The sequence below is a fragment of the Alosa alosa genome, chromosome 1, assembly GCF_017589495.1.
Source record: "Alosa alosa isolate M-15738 ecotype Scorff River chromosome 1, AALO_Geno_1.1, whole genome shotgun sequence".
NCBI classification, from domain to species: Eukaryota; Metazoa; Chordata; class Actinopteri; order Clupeiformes; family Clupeidae; genus Alosa; species Alosa alosa.
Genome location: NC_063189.1, coordinates 46,310,464 through 46,322,652, shown reverse-complemented (window position 1 = coordinate 46,322,652; position 12,189 = coordinate 46,310,464). Strand labels below are relative to the sequence as shown.

Below are 12,189 nucleotides of genomic sequence, written 5' to 3'. Positions count from 1 at the left end.
GTCTTGCTCTGAAAGGCGCCCAGAATTATAATTGTCAAAATATTGAACGAGATAATCACGGCCTGAAATGAGACTGTCACTGCGCGGTACCCACAATGCCAAGAGTGGACAACGCGACAATGACATGACCCTTATGGATAGCACTGCCCTGAATAAGCATTTAAAATTAGCCAAACGCCTGCGCTACACAGCAATATCACAGCCCCCCTCTTCACCAGATCACTGTGAAGTAATGCTAAACAAATGATTCATCAGTGCATCCTCTGTAAAGACTTCAGATGGTGGGAGGGCTTTTAGTTCCACTGTTACTTTCACAAATCCTATCACCATACCAAAGACCGATTCCAAAAATCTCAAGATCAGTACACTGACACAGGAGCTCTTTTTGCCCGCCAGACATGCTTATTTTTTTGCATCAGATGAGAGAGAGAGAGGGAGAGAGAGAAAGAAAGAGAGGGAAAGAGCTCACATGAAGGAAGAAACAGAAATAGGCAGGGCTTATTTCTTCGTCTCTGCGCTCCCCACTGTCCTCGCCACTGTCGCAGGAGGAGTGACTTTGTCCGACCCCTAGCCCGTCTGCGGGTGCGCAGCTGAGTGCAGCCGCTGCCAAGCTGGATTGGCGGGGGAGAGCCCGACAGCCAGCCTCCGCCAAGCGGCGAGGCCGGGGGGAGCCCCAGTGGCAGCTGGGAAGGGTGGGGTGGCCAGCTGTGGAGCAGCAGGGTGGTGCGGCGGCGGGGAGATGCCACGAGATGCAGAGAACGGCTGTCACACACACAAAACCAGAAACACACAAACACACACACGTACACATACAAGCCATCTTACACCCATATACAGCACACATTTCCATTAAAATCGCACTGATTTTGTGGACACATACATGGTGGTATATGTGCGCTGGTCTGTTTATCACATCTCCACACTCACAGGGACACCCCCTCCCCTTCTCCCAGCCCACCCCCCATCACCCCCCGCCCCCAATAGCAGGCCACTCGTCACATGGCTCGGCCACACATCTGGCGTGCCATCTGTACCCCACCCCCCCTGATGTGACAGGTAGTCCCTCTTTTCCTCCGGAGAGGGGAACGGGGTGCGAACACGCCCCGGCTCTCTCTGGGTGCAGCTGGAAACATTAAAGGAAAGGCAGGTCTCTCGATGGGCTCCGTTTTGGCAAAGCAAACGCACAGCTACGTCCATCCGCTCGCTCTCGTGCTTGCATGCGCGCCGCCCCACCCCTGATACAAAATAAATAAATAAATAAAAAATATGGCACCTTTGATGGCAGCTTATTTCTCCCGCTGCCGTCCGTCACTCAGGGGCCTAGGCGCGAGCACTTGACTGACGTGCATGTGAATGTGACGGAGGCTTGGCTGCGAAAGGTTACACAGATGAATGCAACTCATTGTGATGTTAATGTTAGTTTGCGTCTCAGTAAAATAATTTATGGGATTTTTTGTTCCGTGACAATACTGGAGTGAGCCCTGGAGACCGAAGCTGTATATACCACTTAGCTTTTTTAGGACAGTGGGTGACCTTCCATTTATATGTTTATTTACGGAGAGGAAAACGGTTCAATATTATATGCTCCTACGTCTAAACAAACATCATCTTGTGTTTGGATTTTTGTTAAGGGTAACACAAATGGTTGTTCTATGAAAGATAACCAAATAAAATAAAGCTCAGTCAGAAATAAGAAAATGCTATCATTTGTGGTTATGAAAGACACAAAAAACAATTCAGACAACAAATTATGAAAAAAGTCACAATAATTTATTCTGACATTTTGTTTCAGTTACAGAGACATAGAGCTTTACAGGGTGGTGAAACCACAGACAGCGATGACCCCCTCAGAGAGGAAGCAGACAACAAATCAAGGCCTTTACAATAACAGAGAGCAACATGTTTCTAGAGCTCCTGTCTGCAGACTACACAAGAGTCTCACTGCAAATTACTGTAAATCATTAGGACATCAACGTCTAACGCAAATCTGGAGATCACACAACGGGACTCCTTTACATATAAAACTGTTCATTTGAGCAAATACTGTGTTTTTTTTTGTCAAAGCCACGCTGTATATAAAGGACATAAATCTAAAAACCCAGACATCAACCACTGTCACAGAGACATGATGTTTCATATGAATTTGTTTCACACTCTAGTTTTTAAACTCAAGTCCACAATGTCTTGGTGCATTCAGAGAGAGAGTAAAAGTGGACACAGGCTACTCTTACTAACTCTCTGAAAAATAATTTGAAAGTGTGTGTTACAATCATGGAGTGTTTACTTTGTTAACAATTCTCCAAACAAAAACAAAAATTCTATACCTCCTAGTCATCTGCAACATTGGCCCAAAAATGCTTTAATACCTTGGCTCCTCACTTGTTACATTTGGATGTGTTCACACCAGCTGTTTATTCCAAGAAAAAATGACTATATACAGTTCACTCATTTCAGTTTAAATGGAAGAGTCCCTAGTGAACAACTGAAAAATAAGTGATGGCATCTGAGATAATGAAACACAATATAGACTGGTAAGCAAACAGAAGCAGCGTGAGATGAGACCCCTCAATGCATTTTAAACAAATCCTAACACAAAAAGTGACTGGGGAGGTGGTGTGTGTGTGTGTGTGTGTGTGTGTGTGTGTGTGTGTGTGTGTGTTCTGGAGGCAGGCCAGCTCAGAACTAGTTCACAAATCCTCTAACAAATTCAGCTCTATCTAAAAAGCGTAAATACATTTGTACACATATCATTTTGGTTGACCTGGTCACAAATGAATATTCCCTGGTACAAGGTCACAGCTCAAGAGCCTCCTTCTCACAGTCACATTATTGCTTACTATACAGGAGTCCACTCATAGCAGAGCCTTAAGGGCTATACACATCACAACCTTGGAACTGACAGGGGCATGATTAGTGTTGTGAGCATGTAGCCTTGTCTGGAATCGAAACAAATCAGAAACGTAAAATAGAGTGAGAAGGCAGCTCTGAAACACTTAAGGCATCGCTGCTTTCAGATGGCCCAAAATGCTCACAAGAAAAGTGGTAATGTCAAAAATCATTATATTCATAATACAAATTAGTTCTTTAAACAAGCAAGAAAAAAAAGAAGAAAAAAAAAAAAACTTTTACAATCGCTGTCTTCACATTAAAAATAAAAGTATCTTTCAATGTGTGTGTGTGTGTGTGTAAATAAGAGAGGCAGAGATACAGAGAGACACAGAGTGTGTAATCTAGGGCAGCTATGTTTTCATAAGCAATTGTGTGTGCGTGTGTGTGTGTGTGTATGTATGTAATAGGTGGGTCTCAGAGAGCAATAGCCCTTCTACAGGTCCAGAGAGGGGAGCACTATGAGTGAGCGCTCATGGAAGTGCAATGCCTGTGTTTTTTCACTGCTGGTAGTTTCCATACTGCCCCTGGGAGGAAGAGAGCAAAGGTAGACATAATCAGAGGTCTGGACAACACTTGGGTGTCGGACGCAGTTCATCCTTGTGAGAAGGCAGGCAGTTACTGCTACCAGAGCTATTGTATTTTCTTAACAGGTGTGTTGGCATTGTTTGACCAGGAGATGGCAGCATGACTTCAGTTATGAGGAAATTAAATGCAGAAAAAAGAGGACATCATGAGTGCAGAAGGAGCAGCACTGGTAAGGTTAAACTATAATGCAGAGAACTCGGAATGCCATTTTCAACTTAAGACCTGAAATATTTTACATGGACATTTCTAAACAGGGGTCGAAAATGGCTTATCATCTTCCAAAGTTGCATCCATAATTGGACGTTTACAAGTTGCAAGACAAATAACCCTTTTTTGAGTTCAACTGGTTCACACAGTTGATCAACCTTTCCCGGTAAACACTTTATTTTGCCGTTTCGACATTTATTATTTTGTAGATCATTTGGACAAGAAATATTCTGGAAACTTTACTGTTTTGTTTCCCCCACAGAGCCTTCAATTCAAAACAACAGCCTAGTTGTTTTTACCCAGAATTGCTTACAAGGACCTTGAGGATTATTTCGACCCCTGATTACAAAACAATGTAAAATAAAGACAGAAAGTAGACATAATAGGAGAGGAGGGAAGTGGAGATAAAAAAACAAAAAAAAAAAAAATAAAACAAAACAACAAAATGAAAAAAAAAAATTAAATTAAAAAAATTAAAAAAAAATCAAGGCTAGTAGTCAAAACGTCTAGATTTGATGTCGACGTCTCCACAGCAACCATTACCTTTGCTTCTTACAGATCTAGTCAGGGGTTGAAATACCCGGTCCTTTATTTCCTCATGTGTCCCTGAATATTCAAAGATAGAGATATCAAAATGGTGGCTGTGGCCCCCGCTCAGGACCACACATATCAAATACAGGGCAACACTCAGCTCTGGTCCTGGACACTGCCCAGGTAGACAAGAGAGGCTTCCAAATCACAGTGGAATGTGGCCTCCCTTGGCTCTCTCCTCGTGCCACATGGGCGTTTGTTAAGGACGAGGTAAACATCATGCAAGCTGCATTGCCTAGGATGCTTAGGACCCACCAATGAGAGGAAGCCCCTTTTAGCCATCTTTGCAAACCTCTGCTAGATAATCCCCCCCAAATAAGATTCCCATTCGCACACGCTCACTGCATGTATTTACAAAACACAAAACACACACACACACACACACACACACACATTTAAGGGCACAGAAAATCACAATAGATTTCTCTCAGCCCCTAGCATGCAATTACTTGTGCCACCTAAATAAACAATGACTTAATTACCGAGTACAGAGTAGAGATCACATATTTAGTTACCCAAATTCTTTGTCGCTAGACATTCATGGACTGTTCCCTGCACACTACCTAGAGAATGAGAGGGCACCAAATGTCTCTCTACATGAAGTCTGGGAGAGAGAGAGACATCAAGAGTGACTTATTGTTTTAACACCTACCCCTTGGTCTGGACCTACCTGTTCATAGCCATAGGGACGCTGCTGCTGAGCTTGTGGAGGTCCTGGTTGTGGGGCCCTGTAGGCCGCGTACTGCTGGCCTTGACCCTGAGGGTAGTTGGGATACTGCCCAGGGCCTCCTTGAGATGGACCTAAGGCACATCAAATAAAACAACACAAACAGTCAGTCAGCAACCTTGACAAACAGTAACTGATTCATCAAGATCAGGCTCTGCACACTAATAGCGGCTCTCCGGTGAAGCAGCACCAAGCTGCTGATCTGTGGGTGTTTCAGCAAGAGATAAACACTCATTGCATCTGCTCTTTTAATGATATATTGTGGGGGGGTCACGTCACATTCTCTTCCCTGTGCCTTCCCTAATGGAAGCTTCTGGGAATCGACAGTAGATCCTTCTAGCATCTCATAGATCCCCTCACACACACACACACACACACACACACACACACACAGGGCAGAGGGAAGGGGTGGACGGTTTGGTTCCCATCTCCGGCTGGGAGTAATGAGGGCATCTGTCTGGAGCTAGCGCACTGCCCCACTAATGTGGAGACACATCAAGGAGTTGGTGAACCTTCATTAAAAACGCCCAGCCTCATTAAAACTCCCAAGCACCAGGCCGCGTGTGTGTGCTCTGGCTCACAAAAAAAGAGAAAGGGGAGAAAAAAGTTTGATTCTTCTCAGTCAAACGAGCCCACGCAGGATCGTTAGGCGCGGTGGAGGATCTTAACCTTGTGGGGGCTCAGGAGAGCGTGTTCCAGATGGTGCCGGTAGCACTGTGTGTGTGTGTGTGTGTGTGTGTGTGTGTGTGTGTGTGTGTGTGTGTGTGTGTGTGTGTGTGTGTGTGTGTGTGTGTGTGTGTGTGTGTGTGTGTGTGTGTGTGTGGTGTGTGTGCGCGTGCATGTGTGATTCTTTTGCAAGCTCGTCATTAACATGAGAAAGGCCTCTGGCTCAACGAGAGAGGAAGCGAGTGAGGAAGTAAGAGAGAGAAGCTGACGGGATTAGAGAAGAGGAGGAGAGAAACAGAAAAAGGAAAAAAATAAAAAACAGGGAGAAATGAAGACTATGAGTTCCACTCCCACTCACATTGCCTGGGGCTCTAACCCAGCCACCTTTCCTCCCCCACTTTAGCCTGGTAGCGCCTGGCAAGCGGCTATCTGTCAGTGCGTCATGTTTAAGGCTTCAACCAAGGTCTTCCCTGCGCCTCCTCCGCGCTACACGACATGGGCAATTTAGTTCTCCTCGGTTTCTCCAGGCCAAAAAGTTTAATACATTAAGCTGGAAGATGTGACATTTTTATGTTCATGAGAGAGAGAGAGAGTGGAAGAAGAGTCTGAGGGGGTAAGGATGTGCCTGTGCACTGCACACAGAGACAAGCTGTGGCTTCCTGGGCTGGCTAACTCACCGTAGCCTTGCTGCTGACCAGGGTAGCCCTGCTGTCCAGGATACTGCTGCTGGGGTGGGTAGCCCTGCTGTTGAGGGGGGCCCTGCTGGTAGGCCTCCTGCTGCTGGGCATACTGAGCACTTCCTGCAGGGGGCAACAGAGGACAGCTCAGGCCAGGCCTGCTGAGGGAGACCTCATCTCTGTGGACTGCAAACATGCATCTAGGCAGCATAGGGTGGCCATTCAATGGTCATCCATATCAAGGTAATACTGACACAAATATCCCACAGTTTACACAAACAAACAAAAGAAAATAAGCTCATACATTTCTTTGATAATCAATCTGTATTACATACCTTGACACTTTTACATATGATCAATCCTATATGAAGTCTTAATAGCAGCTTTTTATAACATTATTTACAAAACAGTATTCCAGAAATACTATATCAACTTTATCACTCAACAAAATGCTTCTCAAAACAGGATTATTTTTCTCCCAAAAAAGTACTACATGAACACATCATTAGTCTGCAACAGCCATTAACCATCTCACTAACATGCTTCAAACTCTTAATACAACCTCAACACTAATTACATCTACAAGTAGATGCCATAGGATAGAGCCATAAAGAAGGAGTTTAAAAAGTCTCAGAAACCAGTTCTGTTTACCAGAGTTTGTAACAAGCTTCTGTAAGTTCTTTGCTCCACCTAACGCCATAGACACACAAAGTTTTTTGGTTTATTTATTGTAATGATGTAGACATGGAAAATAGAGTAAAGGCGAGCATCTCTATAAAGTGACTATTTCACCTTAAGAAAATGCATGTAACTGCAAGAAACTACCTTCAGGAGCTCCCTGCCCACCGTGACTGTACTGTTCTCCATAGTACTCCTCCTGGCCTGGGTACTGCTGAGGAGGACCTGGGTGAGGACACACAAAGGCCGGAGTTCATAGAGGCCAGCGGTGGCCTTTGATGGACAGCTGTTTGTGAAACATCTGGATCAGCGTGGGTGCTTACCTTGCTGTGGTGGCCTGTAGGGGGGCATGGGTCTCTGGCTCATGACGTGGTTGCCCTGGTTCACCTGGCCCATCATGCCCATGGGATTCTGTTGGCCCTGGTAGTGCTGCCCGCCGCCACCAGGGGGCATGTTGTACTGCTGGGAGGGTGGCTGCTGGTGCATCATAGGACCTGAGAAGTTGTGTCAAATGGCAAAAAAACTTAAAAGAATGCAAAACTGAATCAAATGTACTGAGCGGAGAAAGTGCTGATAGTTCAGAACTTCAGACCAAGCATACAGAGACGAGGGTTCTTTAACAAACAAGGCATGGTACCTTGACTGGGCTGCATGTTCATGCTAGGTCGTGGGCCGTAGCTTCCCATTGGCTGGCCTTGGCTCATGTTCATCTGGCCTTGAGTGGGCATGCCCTGTGAGGAGGGCACGGCATGGTTGTAACCGCCCATGGAGCCGTGGCTGCTGGGGGGCATGTTCATGGCACCACTAGGCATGTTGGGGGGCTGGTTGGGGCCAGGGCCCTGCATGGGCATGTGGTTAGGGCCTGGAGAGGAAAGAGGAGATGGAGCCTGTTAAGATATGGTGGCCATTGGCTTTGAAGGAGCAGGCTGTGGATATAATGCCATACGTGTTTCGTCAGGCTCAGCTAATAGCTCCTCTCAGTGCTCTAGCTGTCCATTTAGTGGCTGTGGTGTGCAAAAACAAAGTCAGGTCAAGTCAAGTTGTGGCTCTGTAAATGGGGAAACAAGCATAGTGGCTTGGGCCTAGCCATAACAATCCCAGCCAATCAACATCGTGCTTCAGGGGCACAGAAGGGACGGGTGTAACCGATTGTCTGTTTAGCAAAAAAATCTAAAACCTTCCAAATCTGGCAATCTAACTACAATTCTATTTATTCTATGAGTGGTTTAGGAGAATCAGGTCATATCTCAATAACACCTGATTTATTTCTTGTGTGACAAAGAAAAGACATTTTTGAGGCAAGAAATGTGTCTATTAGGATGTGTTCGTCCGTCACATGACCTCAAAAAAATGATAGAAGATGATACCAGCAGCCTATAAAACATGCTCCAAATAGTGTGAAGAGTTAACATACCGTCTCTATAACACTAACATCAAACTATAATAGCAGTACTGAATGTTACAAAATGTTAATGATGTTCAGACTGTGTTTTAGAAAGATATTTTTATTCATCCTGAGGGAAATTCTTCCTGCATTTGACCCATCCGTGGTTAGTGAATGAATGAATGAACGAACACACACACACACACACACACACACTCACAGAGTAGTGACACACTTGGGGTAGTGAGCTGTAAATAGTAGGTTCAAAGTTCAAAACACAGCTATCGGAACTCCCCCTATTACCGTCGGTCCCGTATTTCCGCCGTCTTGTGTGCATGTGTCACTTAATATCCATTTCTATACAAACCAAGATGGCGGATTCCTAAAGAAATGCAAGCACCCACACCATAGGTGTATCTAAATTTGCCCAGTGTTTCCCATACATTGACTTATTTGTGGCGGCCCACCACAATATCAACATTGACCACCACACAATGATTTTCCAGGTTGTACTAAATTGTGCTTAAATCTGGTTAGCATCATAACCACACTGCGCTAATTTGCTAAAAACTGTTGCATTCAAGTTAATTCTGCAAACCTACCACCACAAATAGAATTCAATTCTGTGGGAAACACTGTAGCCAAAAATTACATTTTACTGTGACTCGAAGAGCTGTAAACAGTGTTGTAAGGCTGCGTGTACACATCCGCTTGGAGCTCCAGTGGAATTTTAATTTCATGACGAGAATTCTTGGTCTAACCGTTCATGTGCCGTTGAAACGGCGTAAATAGGCAACCCATCAGGCCAGCACTATAACTCCGAGCGTGGTAAACAAAATCGGATATTTCAGGCAGTAAATGCTCCCGTTAAGAACCAAAACAGATTTTGTTCAAATCTAGAACCTATGGCTACTAAAAAATGTAAGGTTAATTTATCAAATGTTATTTTAGTATTGAAAAACACTGTTATTTTAGAATTTTCGAAAGAAATTGGTGATAATTGGAGGCGTTACAATAAGTGTGTGCAAGTAAACATGTTTATATTACAGGGTTCCCACTCTAAGTCAAATGTAAAATTCCATGACTTTTCCTTGACTTTCCCTGCCAAAAAAATTCCATGACTTTCTATATAATGAATGCTGCAATATACCGACCAATGACTTCAGAACAGCCATGCTGCGTTCAAGAATCTTTTACTTTTATAGAGCGGGAGATGAATAAATGGGATTGAATAAACAAAGTTGGGCCAAGCAAGCACTAAAACTTATAACCAGATATACACCAGTTCTCCCTGGAAATATTTGTATTAATGTATTTTGACAAGTAAATGTTAAACTGCTACAACAGAATCCCCTGATATTCCATGACTTTCCCCCAAAAAATTTAAAATTCCCTGACTTTCCATATCTGGGATAGACTTCCCAAAATTCCATTACCCGTGGGAACCCGTGGGATATTAGTAAGTGTATGCAAGTAGACATGTTTACAAACAATAAAAACAGCATAGTTCAACTTCGACCAAAATAATTTTTGCAGCTTCCTCTGTAAGGCTTTGAGTGACTATGCAGCAGAGGCATGGCCATGTGTCTCTTACCAGGCATCTGTCCATTCATCTGGCTCTGCATGTGTGCGGCAGGTGGGCCCTCAGAGGGCATGTTGTGTCCGTGGGGGGCCTGGGAAGGAGGGCCGCTCTGGTTCATGCCACCCGGCATAGGCATATTCTGGGTTGGGGGCTTCAAAGGAACAAAGTGATGCTTAATCGAATGGAAATAAAGAACTGGCTATAATAATTACTCTGCTCCACCTGTATACATGAAATGTGCCGTCTGAATGGTGTCATCGAACAAAATCTCTTAACAGGCTATTTACCAAAGATAATACCGGTACCTAATAAGCATGCACAAATGTGCACAGAGTTGTGTGTGCAAGTCATTGTAAGACAGTTCAGCTGGGTAAAAGGAAGACAGGGAAGCGGTTTTAAGTTTCCAGGGCTTTCTTAAAGTTGTTGACAGTCATGAAATGGAGCAATGTCAGAGTTTTATTTACTATTTTACTAAAGACTGCAAAAAGCACACATTTCCACTCATGGGCTATTCAACTGTAAACATTCTGTATCTCCTTAAGGCTGGTTCTTCTCAAAATCACCTTTAGCTCACCCCATTGGTATAGGCCTACATTAAACTAAATTTGACTGCTTACAGCAGGTATAAATAACTGGACCAATAGATGGTTATCAATAACCAGCAATACTCACAGCAGGAAGGAGAGACTGCATGTTCTGATTAGAGTCTGCTATCGTAGCCAGGTATACAAGGTTTCTGTGAAGCATCTGTTGGTACCTATTACAAAAAATTAGACAAAAAGAAATGTAGCCTACTGAAGGTCTGTGGAACATTGGACAGGAATACAGTTTTTCACTTCAGATAAAACTTGCAAAATTAAGCCACCACCACGAGAAACCTTGACATAAGCAAAAAAGGGACACAAGATCTGTTTCATGTCAACTTACTGTGAACATTCAGCCGTCTTTCCTTTGCTCTGAAAATCCATTATGCACTGTATCAGTTGGTTATTTTCATCCAGTAACTGAAAGAATGACATTGAAAATCTTTTAATTATGATTTTGTGAAAGATTGAGATGAAAAGCAGTCATGAATAGCCTAGAGAACCTGTTAGTTAATTTATAAGCTTATAAATGATTAAATTAAATCGGATGAAACAGCTAATGGCCAAACAAGGTACGCTAAACATGTTCATTTTCTAAGCGCGCTGGTTTGCATTTATTTATTCTTCACTACAGATGGGTTCCCAAACAGTTAGGCTATGAGTCTGGAGCGGAGGAGGCCCTGATCTGGCAAGGATCTGTTCAAGCGTTAGCTTCTAGCTTGGACAACAATATGTGAAACAAACGGGCTAGCTGTTCCACAGTTGTAGGCCTACTCTATTTTTTTGTTGTTTTTGTAATCAACCATAGGCCAATTAACGCGTGTGCGATTTCACGTTGAACAAAAACGATCCTCCACTATGAACCTATGATAGCCTACGTGCATTCACAGCTAACAAAGCGCCTGCATCAATCTGGCTTGGGAAAAACTAGGCCTCCGTTGTGGCTAGCTCGCGAAATTAGGCTGATGAACGAAACCGTAACATTGCAGCTAATGTATCAGTCAGCCTATATTTTCTTTTGAAGCGGCGGCTAAGTTTGTATTAACCGCGCGCCGGGACTGCTAGACTGTAATCAAGCCAATTCCCTCCTAACAATTTGAGTTCGAATCCTAGAAGAAGATACATAGGTTAGGTTACCCTAGAGCTAACAGCAGCTGCCACTATGTTTCTCCACCGTTCTATTCACATACGCAATGAAAAGTAATTACCTTTTGAATGCCTGCGGGAGTTATATCACCCTTTCCGCGCGGTCTGTGAGGTGCAAACGCCACCGACATTGTGATTTTAACTATATGTGGGTTAAAACATACAATAAAATACTAATCTGTAAACTCAAACCTCACAGCTCAAGGAAGGATGCTACTTAATAACGTTGCATCTCACGGAGGGGGAGGTCGAAACAATGCTAAAACAAATTCTTATCTCCAAAACAATTAAATGTATAAGTGTCATAAAATGTGCAACATGTCTAGACTGTTCGGCACAAAAATGAAACCCCTTGTTGAATGACTGTGGAAAAAATAAATGAAAAATTGGAACTACACTAATTACTACCTAGAAATAATGGTTCATTCCTCCTGGGCTATGGGGTATTGGGAGATGGTATGAACTGCGGAGAG

General features: G+C 43.7%; 1 protein-coding gene across 3 annotated transcripts; it reads right to left on the bottom strand.

Moving 5' to 3' along the window:
* Window positions 1-1,748: 1,748 nt before the first annotated feature.
* On the bottom strand, window positions 1,749-12,143 carry ss18 (SS18 subunit of BAF chromatin remodeling complex). 3 transcript variants are annotated; one of them, XM_048257449.1, is made up of 12 exons: window positions 11,779-12,142; window positions 10,914-10,990; window positions 10,659-10,743; window positions 9,999-10,137; window positions 7,658-7,882; window positions 7,344-7,514; window positions 7,168-7,245; window positions 6,994-7,032; window positions 6,343-6,465; window positions 4,943-5,073; window positions 4,225-4,287; window positions 1,749-3,413 (listed from the first exon to the last, which is right to left on the bottom strand). In XM_048257449.1, the coding sequence occupies exons 1-11, from the start codon at window positions 11,845-11,847 to the stop codon at window positions 4,270-4,272; spliced, it is 1,155 nt and encodes a 384-aa protein (XP_048113406.1). In that variant the 5' UTR covers window positions 11,848-12,142; the 3' UTR covers window positions 1,749-3,413; window positions 4,225-4,269. The 3 variants fall into 3 exon arrangements, with proteins under 3 accessions (XP_048113406.1, XP_048113399.1, XP_048113415.1); XM_048257442.1 differs by lacking the exon at window positions 4,225-4,287 and having other exon boundaries at window positions 11,779-12,143; XM_048257458.1 differs by lacking the exons at window positions 4,225-4,287; window positions 6,994-7,032 and having other exon boundaries at window positions 11,779-12,143.
* Window positions 12,144-12,189: the final 46 nt, after the last annotated feature.

Bases quoted from the DNA above. Each gene is read 5' to 3' on its own strand.
- ss18 (XM_048257442.1), bottom strand. From the start codon at position 11,847: ATGTCGGTGGCGTTTGCACCTCACAGACCGCGCGGAAAGGGTGATATA. The intron at 7,883-9,998 runs GTAAGAGACACA...TTTCCTCTCCAG, and splicing joins GATGAATGGACAGATGCCTG to GCCCTAACCACATGCCCATG. The intron at 7,515-7,657 runs GTACCATGCCTT...ACAACTTCTCAG, and splicing joins GAACATGCAGCCCAGTCAAG to GTCCTATGATGCACCAGCAG.